Source organism: Dermacentor variabilis, chromosome 2 (assembly GCF_050947875.1).
Source record: "Dermacentor variabilis isolate Ectoservices chromosome 2, ASM5094787v1, whole genome shotgun sequence".
NCBI lineage: Eukaryota > Metazoa > Arthropoda > Arachnida > Ixodida > Ixodidae > Dermacentor > Dermacentor variabilis.
Window position 1 is genome coordinate 181,869,843 of NC_134569.1, and position 14,583 is coordinate 181,884,425.

The following is a 14,583-nucleotide window of genomic DNA, read 5'->3' on the forward strand; positions in this document are numbered from 1 at the left end:
TGTGACGACGCCTTCGAGCTGGTGCGGAGTCGTAAAGCAAAGCGAAGATTTATCAGCGCATCATCGAATTCGAGTGAGTCCACCATGAGATCTTCGCGGGATACCGAGGAGCTCACCATCCTGTTCTCGCCAGTTCTCGCCACTGACAACCTGAGACGCATCAACAGGCAAGCCGTGTCTTCACATCTAGAGGCGCTGGTTCCAAACGAAATCAGACATCAGAGTGAACACCCGTAAGAACGTGCTAGCGATTGACGTAGAACACGCGGCTGCGTAGGATTCTTTGCGCAAGGTCACGGAACTTGGCGGGATGAAAGTCGGCCGTCATATTCCGCTGGGCAAACAAGTCCGTACTGGCATAATTTACGATGTTGACGAGACCATTGTCGACTCTGATCTGTCAATCTTAATCAAGCCAGCTACGGAAAACACCATCATCACAAACGCGTTTCGTCTCGGCACGTCACGATGTGTGAAGATCATATTTAAGGGTGAATCCCTCCCATCGCATGTAAAAGTGGGCCACTTCCGACACGCAGTTCGCTCGTTTATACCAAAACCGCTGCAGTGCTGGAAGTGCATGAAGCTTGGCCATGTGAGTAGTGTGTGCAATAACACTACCGTCTGTTCTCGCTGCACTGGGCCCCACACCACAAACACGTGCGAGGCCAGTGTGCTGAAGTGCACAAACTGCATCGGCCCTCACGATGTATTTTCGAAGGAATGCCCTTTGGTTCGAAAGGAAATACAAATATTGAAGAAAATGGTTAGAGACCACTCGTCTCACCGAGAAGCAGCAACATCTATTAAGCGACGACGATCACGTCGCCGACGTTGATCAAGGGCCTCCAAAGCCTCTGCAGAACGCCACACACGTATATTACCACCTACTCTTCCGCCCAGGCCAAACGCAGTCAGCTCAAAGGACAAAGGTGCATCGAACAGCACGGCTGCTGACGCATGGCCTGCACTCCCGAAGTTACATGCCCCTACTGAGTAAAATGATACTTCTGCAGCAGGGGACACTTCGTCTCTTCCTGATCAATTGGCGGACCAAGATCAACAAATTGTTGTTATGATAAGCTCTCTGGTGAGTGCTATTCGTGTTCTCCTGGACAAGCTACAGACGCCAACAGCTGGAAGTGCATTGCAAGTGCTGGATGCCATCAGTCCGATGCTGGCGAGCCTTCAGAAGTCCAGTGCTTGAGAACTTCTACAGCAGAACCATGTCTCTTCGACAACAACAACGATCGTTCCGGGATGATGTCAGAACTGCCTCCATATTCCAATGGAATGCGAGAAGCCTGAGGTCACATATTTCAGATTTTCGACAGTTCGTATTTGAAAACCACTTTCCTATACTGGTCATCTGTGAACCGAACTTATCAGCCTCCATAAGACTATCAGGATATGAATCTTTTGTTTCAAACACGTGTGTCCGTAGTAGTAAGGTTCTGGTTTACATTCGCAAGGACCTTACGTATTTTTCCCAACACGTAGGGCCACACGACGGTAACCAATACGTCTGTGCTACTGTGAAAAAGAAGAAGCTGTCTTTTACTCATATTGGCGTCTACCTTTCCCCAACAAGTCAGTTTGATAGAAAAAGACTGGAAGATATTATGGCTGCTACTCCCGGTCCTTGGATAATAACAGGGGACTTCAATGCTCACCACCATATATGGGGAAGCTCCAGGATAAATTCTAGGGGCAAGTCACTAATATCCTTTGCATCAGGTCACAACCTGTGTCTTCTAAATGACGGAAGCCCGACATTTCTGCGAGGAACTACGTACAGCAGCTGCCTTGACTTGACTTTGGTGTCACGTTGCCTGACTTTGAGCTTGCAGTGGTTCACTGATATTGAAACCCATGGAAGTGATCATATACCGACCTATGTGAGAATCGATGGTCTAGACGCCGCATTACCGGTTTTATCTCGCCAAATCGACTGGTCAGTCTTTCAAGATCGTGTAGAAGACACATGCAAGAAATATCGCACGCAGATTAGAAGACATATTTGCAGACGCTATGCAAGACTGTACACGCTGCTTCACACATTCATCAAAGCGTACAAAGAATGACATTGAATTGGAAAGGCTTCGTGCACTACGTCGCCGAGCTGAAAGGAGGTACAGGCGCACGAAGTCAATTCTTGACCTCAGAGAAGCTCGGCGCATGCAAAAGAATATCAAACGCCGAATGGATAAGCTAGCGGATCAAAGATGGAAATGCTTTTGCGACTCACTGGACCCCCGCAAGCCATTGTCCCGTGTGTGGCGTACCCTACGGGGTCTTTGCTCAAGTCCCCAGCAACGACACCCTTTCAACGCCCTTGCTCTCCATCAAAACCGCCGTGAGATAGACGTCGCAGAGGAATTTTGTACGAAAGTCGCCGGCGGCACATTTTTGGTCCCTGACATGACTTTAGGCAACATCCCGGGCCCACGAGATGCAAGTATGGACGCTCCATTCTCTATGGAAGAGTTAGAAGCTGCTATGGCGCTCTGCAGGTGTTCGTCTTCACCAGGGCCCGATGGCATAACATATACTGCTTTGCGCCACCTAGGTCGAGAAGCACGAAGAGAAATTCTCAGCCTTTTCAATAGTTCATGGCAAGATGGTGTCGTCCCACAGGAATGGAAACGCAGCCGCCTGGTACCGCTTCTAAAAGCAGGAAAGTCGCCACTCGAACTGGCATCGTATCGGCCTATAGCTCTTGCCAGCTGCGTCGGGAAGCTCATGGAACGTATGATCCTCATGCGTCTCGAATGGTACCTTGAACACCACAAAATTTACCCTGACTCTATGGCGGGATTTCGACGTGGTCGTTCATCGATTGACAGTGTCATCGATCTAGTATCATCTGTAGAACAACAAAAATCTCGGAAGCGATTTTCAGTAGCACTCCTTATTGACGTGAAAGGCGCTTACGACAACGTTTCCCATCAAACCATTCTAGACGCATTTTTGACAATTGAACTAGGCGGGCGAGTATATCAATGGATCAGAAACTACTTGACACAAAGGTCCTTGTTCGTAAGTACGGGAGATGGTCCCACTACCGACCACTACACATGCCGAGGCCTTCCCCAAGGCGGTGTTCTGAGCCCAATTGTTTTCAACCTCGCGCTTCTTCGGCTGGCCGAACCCCTACCGGAAACAGTGAGTGTCTCAATCTACGCCGACGACATCTGCATCTGGACATCAGCGGTCACTCGCCTGCAGGTTCGCGCACGGCTGCAGAAAGCAGCAACACAGGCATCTGACTGCCTTCACACACAAGGCCTTACCATTTCAACAGTGGCTTTTACGCAAAAAGCGATGACTCGTTATCCAGTATGCATCAATGGTCAGCCTATCTCCTACAAGAGAAATCACCGGTTTTTGGGCGTCACTGTAGACCGGAACCTCACTTGGAGCCTTCAGGTTGCTCACTTAAAGAAGAAGCTCACATCTATTGTTCACGTCTTCAAGTTCATCGCCGGCAAAACATGGGGATCGTCAGTGGGCTCCATCCTACAGTTATACTGAGCACTTTTCATCGGATTCCAACGCTATAGCTCTCCCGTGCTTGATAAAACATGCAAGTCAAATCTTCGAGAACTTCAGAGCGTGCACGCGCAGGCACTACGTGTTTGCCTAGGCCTTCCGCGGAGCGCCTCAACAGCAGGAACCATAATAATAGCTCAAGACCATCCGATCACGACTTACTTCAGCACCGAAACGCTTAGAGCTCATATTCGTCATGTTTCACGGATGCAGTCAAGCTCTCTTGCGTGCCTGCCAGAACGACGACCACAGGCGTCCTTCTCCAACAAGGTCAGCATCCATCATGCCTCCTTACCATCGGGCTTCACACCCTCAGCACGTTCAACCTCAGCTTTGTGGTGTTTAAAACAACCTCAAGTGCGTCTTACGGTTCCAGGGATAAGAAAGAAGACCGACCTGCCTACCTTGGCCTTGAAGCAAGCAGCTGTGGATTGTTTGCACACTTTCTACTTTGATCGAGTCCACATATATACGGATGGTTCTTCCACTCAGACCAGCTCCACCAGCGCAGTGGTTACACCATCACGATCACTAAGCATCCAATACAAGATTTCTCACTTGACAACATCGACCGGTTCGGAGCTTGTTGCCCTCCGAGGTGCCGTTGATTATATTAATAACCAAGCGGCTAATCGGTGGGCAATATTCTGCGATTCAAAGGAGGCCTTACAATGTCTTCTGTCATCTCTTCGTCGCGGGTCATGAGAACAACTCGTGTCGGAGATACGAGAAATGCACCATCACATGATCACGAAAGGACACGAAGTCGTGATTCAGTGGCTGGCTGGTCATTGCGGTATCTCCGGCAACAACCTCCCTGACGAAGCTGCTAGGAAAGCCCACGAAGGAGCAACCCTTGTTTCTATACCTTTATCGCGGACCGACGCAGCCCAACTCTTAGGCAAGCTAGCTCACTCTTTGACATTGGAGAAGTGGCACACACCTGAATTCACTCAACATCGATTGCATTCCCTCGATCCTTCTATGCAACTGCGGCTGTTACCAGGTCTTCCACGAAATGAGGAAACAGTGCTGTGCCGCTTACGTTTGGGCGTCGCATTCACCAATGCATACGCATTTTTGATTGGAATGGCTGATAGCGCTGAGTGCAATGCCTGCGGTGTCAAGGAAACCATAGAGCACCTACTGTGCTACTGCCCATCTTTTAAAGATGAAAGGCAAGACCTCTGCACAGTTCTCAATCAGCTAGATGGAAAGCCGTTCACCTTGAACAAGATCTTGGGACCATGGCCTCGCATATCGCAGCTACAGAAGGCCACAAAAGCGCTGCTGCGATATTTGAAAGATACCGGATTGAGTCAGCATCTGTGATCCGGACTGAGTGACCGGCTGATATCCCCAGTGGACTTTCTCTTCTTTTAATCTTTCCGTCCCCCTTTCCCTTTCCCCAGTGTAGGGTAGCCAACCGGGCTCAGTCCTGGTTAACCTCCCTACCTTTCATTTATCATTTTCTCTCTCTTTCTTCTCAATCTGTTCTCATAAAGATAATATACCCCGTAACATTTTTGGCAGAGGTGTGAGGTTATATCTTTCTTTTTAATCCTCGACGTGAAGGCGCTTTTGTGTTTCTTAAGGACGACGGGTTTGTGCGACCATCTGTGACTTTTAATGCAATTTCTGTAAGACCTCACGCGTCAGTGAACTCGCCGCAATTTCCTTCTTTCCTTCCCTCCTCTCTCTCCCTGTGATCTTTGTTTCCCCTTTCCCATTCCCCCGGTGTAGGGTAGCCGACCGTACGTTATTCTGGTTAACCTCCCTGCCTTCTACTTTTCTCTTCCCTCTTCCTCCTCGACGTGACTGTAGAGAAGAAGTTAACGCTATAAAAAGTGCGTGCTATCTTAGGCTTCATCATAGTGTGGAAAAACTTGCAGCTCTTTATTGCGCAGTGCAATTCGCGTACCTAGTTTTGAACAACAAAAAAAAACGTCGGTACTTTTAAAGCAAACCTTTCCTTGCCTAACCCAACACGGTTTTGCGTCACCCGGTCGGTCGGTCAATCGGTTGGTCAGTCACTGACCATATATACTATATTAATTCAAATACCATTACTACCATTGTCCGACCAGCACACACCTATCCCACTTAAAATGTGGGCCGATTATTCCGAAGGTTTTGCAGTCTCAGAATGTGGGCCGTTTGCTTCGGTATGTGTCACTAGGCATGTGCCACTCCTCAGTGAATCCCTTTGGCACCATATTCGGTATATAAGACTGGGGTAAACCGATTATGTCCCCTCCCCCTCCCTTCAAACTTCTCTACAGCAAGGATACCGGGCATAAAACGGCGTGCGAAAACACCCGCCTCCTCCGCCCTCCCCCCTCCCCTCCTCCCCTTCTTCCCCGAAAGAAATGCCTGGCTACTCCACTGCTGTGCTATTTCCGGGCATAGATTTCGTGATTTCTTTTGCCACTATTTTATGTCGAAAGACAAAGAAATCTGAAAAAGAAGAAGAAATCCTGCAGCAATCGTTAGATTTGTCTTTTTTTGGCTCTGTCTGTCTCTCGCGGGCGCGTGTTTCTTTTTATGTCCTTGCACTGAAAAAAAAGAAAAACTCTCTCTAACTTACGATTGTTATCAAAAGTAAAAATGCAATTATCGCGAGACACAGGCACTGCGTATTGCGTCACTTAGTCAGGTTGAAACCGTGATAACCGCAAGCAGACAGCCATGCAGGCTTGTAATCATAATGAGGACATTCGTGTTCCGCGCCGCATTTAGCAGTTCGTTCTGCCTTCCACCAGAAATCAAAGGAAAAAAAAGCGGCGCCAGACAAAAACGTGCGACCCGCAATCACGCGAATTAACAGAGCGCGAAGCGCCGCAAGAGTGGACGCGACGCGCACCGCGACGCATGCACGCTTGTTGGTTGCCGTTTTAGCTATACGGTGTTCAGTGGTCAGTCGGGTGAGTGAGCCCCGCTGTTTCACTCCCGCAAAACCCTGTCGCTACACAATGAGTTCGGACTCGCGGATAAATCAGCATTTCGGTCCCCGGATATTGCATCATGTGACGCGCTTATTATCAAAAACAATCCGTGACCGGTATTGGCTGAAGTCGCGTTTAATGCGTGACACTTTTTTGGGCTTGACGAGGAAAGCCTTCAGTCTGACAGTTGCTGCTAGCAATGAATATTGAATACTTTGCCTGCAGTATCTTCTGCGGATGGTTGGCTCGAGGGTGCTCCTTCGGCCTTATTCACGTTGCACCCGGTCTGCCAGATTTGTACCAACTAACGCTGCAGCCAAGTGGTCCAACGAAAAAAAAAGAACAAAAATACACCGTGGAAGATCCGATCTCAGGAATTACGTCGTTCGGTCGTAAGGCCTCTGACGACCGCACACCGTAGGCTATATATTTTTATCTTGCACCGTGTTTTTTACATATTTATTTTCTTTTAGATCAGCTGAGCTAACGTCAACAGGGACACACGGTATAGACAGGCGTGTAGACGCTTGATTTCTTTCTTCGCCGATTAGGTTTACTGCTGATACCGCATGGGAGGCCACGTTAAATGGTGGTCTCCTATGTAGGTATTCGTAACCTCTGTGGTTGGGCCTGTGAATGCAGCTCCCACGGGCGATTGACGGTACATAAGGTTTCCATTGAAACCATTGGGCACATCAGACCGCCCGTTTGTAACGGACACGACTGCACTGGAAACACGGAAGAGAGTCAGGTCACAATTCATTCATTCGTTTAGTTATTTGGTCAGCATGCATAACGCTACGACAGAGATAGGTTACGAATGCAACGTGCGAACTCGATTGTTGAGGTGAACCGCAGCATCTAAGATGCTTGTTTAGAAAAGCTATAGGCGTAATATTGGGCGCCCTATCAGTGCCGGTTTGGCATCATGACATATTCCGGTGAGGTCGCCTTGCTACAGAGTGTCTACATTCATGTTAATGGAGGAGAAGAAGTCCAAAGGCGAAAAAAGTGTTCTGAAGAAGTATTGGCGGTGGCACAAAGATAAGCGAACACTAGATAGAGAAATCGGGGCCGCTACTGTATCTTCATTTCTGTATTGCACTTAATAACTCAATAAAAATGACTCTGATTCAACAAAAAGGAAGTGTCTTTCTTACAAAGACACTATAGCCGCACATGGTGAGCGTCAGTTCTACGGAACAACGGTCAATACGTGTTGAGGAGCAGAAGCCTCGAGTAAATGAACGCGTCGTAGCCCTGAATCGTGGAGGGTCCAGTTTGGCCTTTATGCGAAGGAACATTGTATGGTCCTGAAAAACGGTCGTTGATCGACCGACGGAGACTAAATGTCCGGAAGGCCGTTGCGTTGGCTGATGCTCTGCTGTGCCGGTGACTGGAGGCACGCGCGCGAGCCTGAGGACGGTATTCTGAACCATCCCGCGCCGTCATTGTGCATCACAGCGTGCCGGTATAGAATCATAGAGTTTCCTGTAAAACTTACCGTGGGAGAGCTCTGGCGCTAATCTTTGCCGCAGCTGCGAATTGTGGTGGCTCAGCCAGCATGGAAACGACGGATGAGTACCTGGAATTTCCGCAACTTGCTTTCTAGCTTTCGTTGGCATTGCGACTTTGCAAATTGACGATTTTGCACCACACCTGGCGATATAACTGCGACAATTCGCAACAATTAAACCATGTGCGCACAGTATCATTCCATTGCTGTGCTTAGGAAACTATATATTGCTGTAAGTTTAATATGTAAAACGCAATGAATACCGTCATTAGAACGTTTGAAGTCACAAGCAAGAAGACTAGACAACTTGATGTAGTAGTCATCATTCGCATAGTGGCTGAAGCGCAGCAGGGCCAGAGTTCCTTGCAGTTATATCTATAGAGTTTTTTCGCTGTGCTTCCGTGGGCGCCGCCATGTTTGATCACGTGGTGATGCGCCCATTGCTTGCCTCAGCCGGCCTTCACTGCCTCTGTTTACAACGGCAGAGCAGGACGCTCGTGCATCGCAGCAAACCGATGTTTCGGCATTTATTGCCGACAATGATTGCGTTAACGACAACGACAGCTTCAGAAAGCTTCAGAAAGCTTCAGAAACCATGTAAATGTAATATATCTATCATACCGATCTCATCACGCCTTGACCAAATGCTACGAGCACTGCCATGTGGTGCGGTTACAAGAAGTCAGGGCTAGAAATTGTTTTCCAGGAAAGAGTGGTACGCATATTCAGCCACTGTTCTCGGACAGGATTATCGTCATTCGCTCATCGCGTTTTCTTCATTAATTGCGAAGGGCTTGGAACCTACATGTTGCCATGTTTTCGGTTCAGTAACGTTTTTGCTAGGACGTTATAAAATTATTAATTTTCTACGTAATCATTCGTGACTGCAATAATTGCGGTAGATTTGTTTGTGCCAGGCTCCGAGTTTAAAGCATCTATGTTTTTGAAGCTGTGTAGCAGCTTTCAGAAACGACGTAATATGCTTCATCACTCACTCACGGTGTGACTCGTTACGAAGTGTTCGGCTTCGAACATTCTTACGTGACCTATGAAACAACTCATTTTTCAGCGTACTCTCTAACAAGTGCATTCGTATCTTATACGTGACTGCGAGCCTCAGTGACTTTCAGTGCCAGAGTTCCCTCTAGTAATTTAAGCAGGAAAACTCTACTGGGCCAAGTGCTTGCTTGCGCATGCAAATGAGACGCGCTGCTCTTTCAACGTGACCACTCGTTGCGGCTTCGCATCATGTTTGTACTCGTCGCGCTCTCGTTGCACATGGCCTTATTTCGGGACAGCCGACTCTGGCATAGCCTACGTTCTCCAGCTTCTACACCTAGATAAATGAAAAATGGCCGCCGAGCGCTGTTGGTCCGCTTATCACTTATGAAGCAGCAAACGATCGCGTTCTGTACTACGCTTCGCAGCGTGACGAAGGCGTTCTTGTTCCTGTCGGCGCCTCTTTCGGGCCTTCGCTTCTTCCACGCTCCACGCACGCTGTGGTCGCCTTCTCTGCTCCTTGTGTTGTGGTGGTTGTCCTTGTTGCTGAACAAATGTACGGCTAACAACTATAATGTTTTCGGGATATTTTCGGGTAAATAAAGAGAATTTAATTTAATTGAATGTGGGATTGGCAAAGAATTATATTGAATAACCCAAATTAAGACTAGAAATTAATTAGCAGGACTGTCATACAGCAAAAGATGCGGAAAGGCGAAATGATATGTTTAAGAAAAACAACAGTAAGGATGAGCATAAATAATAGTCAAAAAATTTACACAATAAGATAAATTTTAATTGAAGGGGGCAATCGGTTAGGCATTAAGACGCTCCCGAACGGTGGGACAATCGCGCATGGCTGAATTCCGGCGTGGAAGCCCCCAAACGAAAGAACAATAGCAACCGTTCAGCTCAGGCCAAGTCTTCGAAAGGAAACATTCTTTTGCCGCCTTATCCATCTTACCTCATCCCTGCGGAGTAGGTAGTGGATAATGAGCTTGTGTTTACTCGGTAACACAGCAGCACCCGCAATGAAGGTGGAAGACTCTAAAAGAAACTCCGCATTAGAAAAATCTTTTCACCCTAATCATGTGAGTGGTACTACGTCCATGGGCCCGCCACGTGGGTTCCAGAAATAGTTACGGCCTCTCAGATAGATAATCCCATTGCGGAGCCTTCCTAAATGCTCATGAGTTCTGAAAACTACATAATAAAACTTAAAGTAATATATAATAATGACATTGTGAAATATAATAAAGTCAGAGTAATCATGCCGAATGCTATATCACACAGGAACGAAGCGGTATACATTAGAAAGTAGAATTCACAGCATGATTTATGTAAGCGCTTGTCTTTGCCTAATAACATGAGTCTTTTAATTATCTGTTTAAATATCAACTGTTATTTTTTACATATTCTTAATTATCTTTAGTAGCTCTTCAACCACTCCCGACCCTCTTTTCCCCGACACACTAAATTCGCTGGCTTCTTGTTCCATGGGCGCTATAACGTAAAACTGTTGCAAACTTTTCTATTCCAATTCTCCAATCAGCCCATCGCAATTGGTCAAAACCTTTTTGGACACCCCCACTTCACCTGTCTGCCACGCGACGTCACGAAAACTGCGGTAGCTCCCCATCTGATATGACGTGTACGAACTGATTATGCGTTATTTGACCGAACAAAACAAAAATAGTTATTTCTGATTCGACGCCTTTTGCCATTAGCCCCCCAACTATTTGTCAAAAGTTCTTGGGTTGCAACCACTTCACCTGCCTGTCAAGCGACGTCACAAAAACACAAAAACTCACATCGTCAAAGTGACGTGTACGCGTTAAAGATGCATTAATATGCCGAACGAAACTGAATTTTATTCTCAATAGCCGCAGGCTGCCCCGTTCCGAAAGGAATAAAATATGGCCGCAGCCGATCGCTCCGGCACTCGCTACTCGCCCCTGCCGGAGAGAAATGGGTTTATTTGCGAGTAATAAAACATTTTGCTTGGCCGTGTAGCGTTTTCGAGAACTTTCGGCAGGTTTACGACCTCGTTCTGCCAACTCTTCTTTGCTGAGGATCCGTTTAAGCGTCATTCTTAAGTTTCCGTTGCATGCCGCCGCAATTTTCAGTGAGCCACCGCAAGCTAAGTAAGAGAAAGCGGACCAATCGCAGACGGCGGCAACACCCTGTTCATCCGGTTATCGATATTCAGGGCAGTGGCTCGGTCCCATCGAATTTTTCTCCACTTGAGCATGCTCCTCGCCTCTTGTGAGCCAATTATATAAGACAAGCCGCTCAGTGCAGGCAATGTTATTCGTTCTTCAAGCAAACAAAAGTGACCTCCTATGAACGAGGGAAGCATTTGATTGGTTTGTTCAGACAACCCTGCAGGTGACCCCCCGATGCTTGCGTCGGTGATTACGCAAATTTGACGTCAGGAGATTGGAATAAAAACATATTGGAATAGTTTTACGTTGTACGGCCGCATGTTTCACGCCGATTCACACAGTGCGTGGAACCTGCGTAATTCTTTTCAGTTTTGTTTACTTTCATGAAAGCATTAGCTTCAATCTGATCCCACGCTTATCCAACTATACTTGCAAAGAAGTCATTTCATTACCCGAGTGCCGAAATTTCGAACCACACTTGTCGGTGTCTTTCCAAACGCAGCGCTACGATGGAAGTCGAGGTGAAGTCCAACCACAGTCCGGTCGCGGGCAAGGCCAGCCGCAAGAAGCGACCTACGAGAAAGACCGCCCGCAAGTCCATCGTGGCAGCCACGGAGGAACATAGGGATGAGGCGACTCCGCCACGCAGCGACCAGACGCCAGACTCGCAGAGCAGCAGGGTAACGGGCCCGCCTATATTTACTTGCAACGCACGGGCATTCCAAAGTTACACATGTATTTCGTTTCACCCTGTATAGACTCCAGTTTGCTGGGACGAAGGGTGGCCTTAGCGCAGATGGCGCGGTTCGGTTGTATACCGTTAAGTAAAAAATTTAACTCGCCAACAGTCAACTTTTGAAACACATCTACTCCCTCGTATACGTCCGCGTCAGACCCGTGCCCTAGTGCATTCGTCACTTTCTCGACAATTTGAAACGTTTTCTACGAGCAGAGGCATTCGTATAGCGACCTGGACGGTTTGCACATATCTAATTTACTGTGCGGACAGGTTGAAGGTGCACTCGTAGATTCGGTGGCCTCATTTTAACGAGCCCGTATAGTAACGCAATTTCATATCGTCTCTTAGGAAGCGACCGCGTGCTGCATAAAAGCGTTTGTGATTTGTAAACATTTCACGGCAGACAGGGGAATCGTGCACCGGGCTGAAATTTTACACATAATATATGCAGGATAACTAATTACTATACGCGATAAAGCTAGGTGTATGCTTCCGTTGAAAATTCAGTGTCGTCTCTAGCCCATGAGTAATGCCGGCCGTTATCGCGTAAATTATTGCTAGTCGTTGCTGGACTAGCTGGTTCATACTTATTGCACTTTGTAGTTACAAGTGGAACAAACTTGGAGAGGAAAGGAGGCTTTTTTCTTGTCCTACTCCAACTTGTTTCGCGTCCTGTTACGCCGCAATACCAGAGGTGAAGTTGAACGAATTCCTGCCCTCGTCCCCACCGCAGGGCAAGCAGCCTGCAGGCGACAGCGGAGCTCCCCTGCAGCCACCACGCAACAAGGCAGCCTCGCTGATGCAGCAGCACCGGTCCGTGTGGCGCAACGAGTTCCAGAAGCTGCACGACGCCGAGGAGAGGCTCAAGAACGACATCGTCGATAAGCTCAGGTAGGCACGACGCCATTGCGCAAAGTGACGACAGGTTTGTTTGGCTCTTGCTCCCGTTTTCGTACCGGTCGCGCTTTCAGCGCCGATACAGAGGCGCCGACGCAAAGGGCCCGTGCTTTCGCGCGACCGAGTTGCGGGGCATGTTCGTAGCGGAATGCCGTGCTCTCGTGCGGGTCTGAAGATTTTAGAGGCTGTAGTGGGGCGCTCGGTGAAGACATGCCTCCTCCTGTTCGGCCATCCCTTCGCTTTGTGGCACCTTGCGGGAAAGGGTGCCGGCGGGTGGCGAGAGAAGAGGATCACAGTCGCCTTGCACATTGGCGCTCACGCCACTGGAAACAGCACACATGCGACTGATCGGCGGTTATGTAGAACTATCTAGGCTACCGCTACATATATGCTGATTAACGGCTCTATTCTCTACGGAATTACGCAATTAAGCAACCAACGCTTGCTCAACATTGTCACAGCAACACATACATGCCTCCGAGCACATCATTAAAATAATAAAACGTGTTCGGCGTTCGCTTACGTTACAATCATCGTCGATGTCTGTTTGATTTTTCTTGTTCTTTTTCCATGCTGGCACAACGGAAGTCTCGGCCTGGCGCCAGAATCTTGACAATGGCGCGTGTGTCTGAGGAAGACTAGTCGTTTTGCCGAAAAGTCGACTCAAGGCTGAAGCGTCCCTCGCTCGCTTGCGGGTAATCACTCTCCATTAGTCATACGAGTTTAAGGACCCGACAACACTATTTCTACGTTGTAAATGATTCATGCTAGACGTAGTGGTCGCTGCCGAGGTTTTCCTGCATGTTCTCCCATTCGACTTGCTTAGCGCCCCTGACAAAGGTTAGGTCGGGACACGTGTCCACGCTTACGCTGTTGCCCTGTCTGGTGGGTTGGCTTTCATCTGTGAGTAGCTCTCAGCCTATGTTTTCTGCAGCTGTGCACATACTGCGCCCTTTCTTGTCTTCGATTCTACTGCCCCACTGCGGACTCTTCGCATTGAAGTCTCCTGCTATTATTAGGGTGTTTTGCCCTGCAAGCTTCTTCGCTTCCGCAAAAAGCTTAATGAAGTTCCCTCTGTTTTTAGGTGGGCTATATAAATTGATTACGAAAGTGCTCTTAGCTTTCTTTTTCTGTTTTGGAATCGCTTCGGTCACTATATGTTCTAGCTGTGTGTCTTCTAGTTCCTTATGTGCTATGGTTGTTATTTTGTTGCTTATTAAAGTCGCTGTTCGTCCATTTTCCTGACATGTATATCCTTTTAGGATTGGGATGCAATTTGTTTCCTGTAGTAGTATTAAATCTGGTGGATTTCCTCTAGTGTTAATGAACTGTTGCAGGAGCCCTTGCTTGCGCTTGTAGCTCCTGCAGTTCCACTGCCAAATCTCTAGTTGGTTTGGTCCTGCCATGTTGATGTATTGGTGTTGTTATTTGTTCCCTGGGATTCTGATCCAAACCTGCGCTCGTTTTAGAGGCCTCTACATCATCAGGGTCAACACAGAGGCAGAAATCATCAGGAGGAAGATTGGCAAGGCAAGTCTAACAGACTGGGATGCCTTTCGAGTCCACTGTAAACAGCTAAAAGGGGACATAATCTCGGCAGAGGATTGGGGCCAACAGCTCAGACAAATAAGAGATTTCTACACAAAAGAAGTGGAACGAACAGAACAAGCACCAGAAGTGGACAAACTACTCCTCAGGCTATGGGAGGCACGACGAGGCCTAACCAAGCGGTGGAAGCATCAGAAGCTAAATAGAAAGCTTAAGAAGAAA

At 47.9% G+C, this 14,583-nt stretch overlaps 1 protein-coding gene across 1 annotated transcript in view; it reads left to right on the forward strand.

The window, feature by feature from the left end:
• Positions 1–11,648: 11,648 nt before the first annotated feature.
• Positions 11,649–14,583, forward strand: part of LOC142572985 (uncharacterized) — a 33,716-nt gene continuing 30,781 nt past the window's right edge. Inside the window, exons 1-2 of the mRNA XM_075682468.1 lie at positions 11,649–11,857; positions 12,650–12,807. Coding sequence (XP_075538583.1) covers positions 11,687–11,857; positions 12,650–12,807 — 329 coding nt within the window. The 5' untranslated portion in view covers positions 11,649–11,686. The remainder of the gene's footprint in view (positions 11,858–12,649; positions 12,808–14,583) is intronic.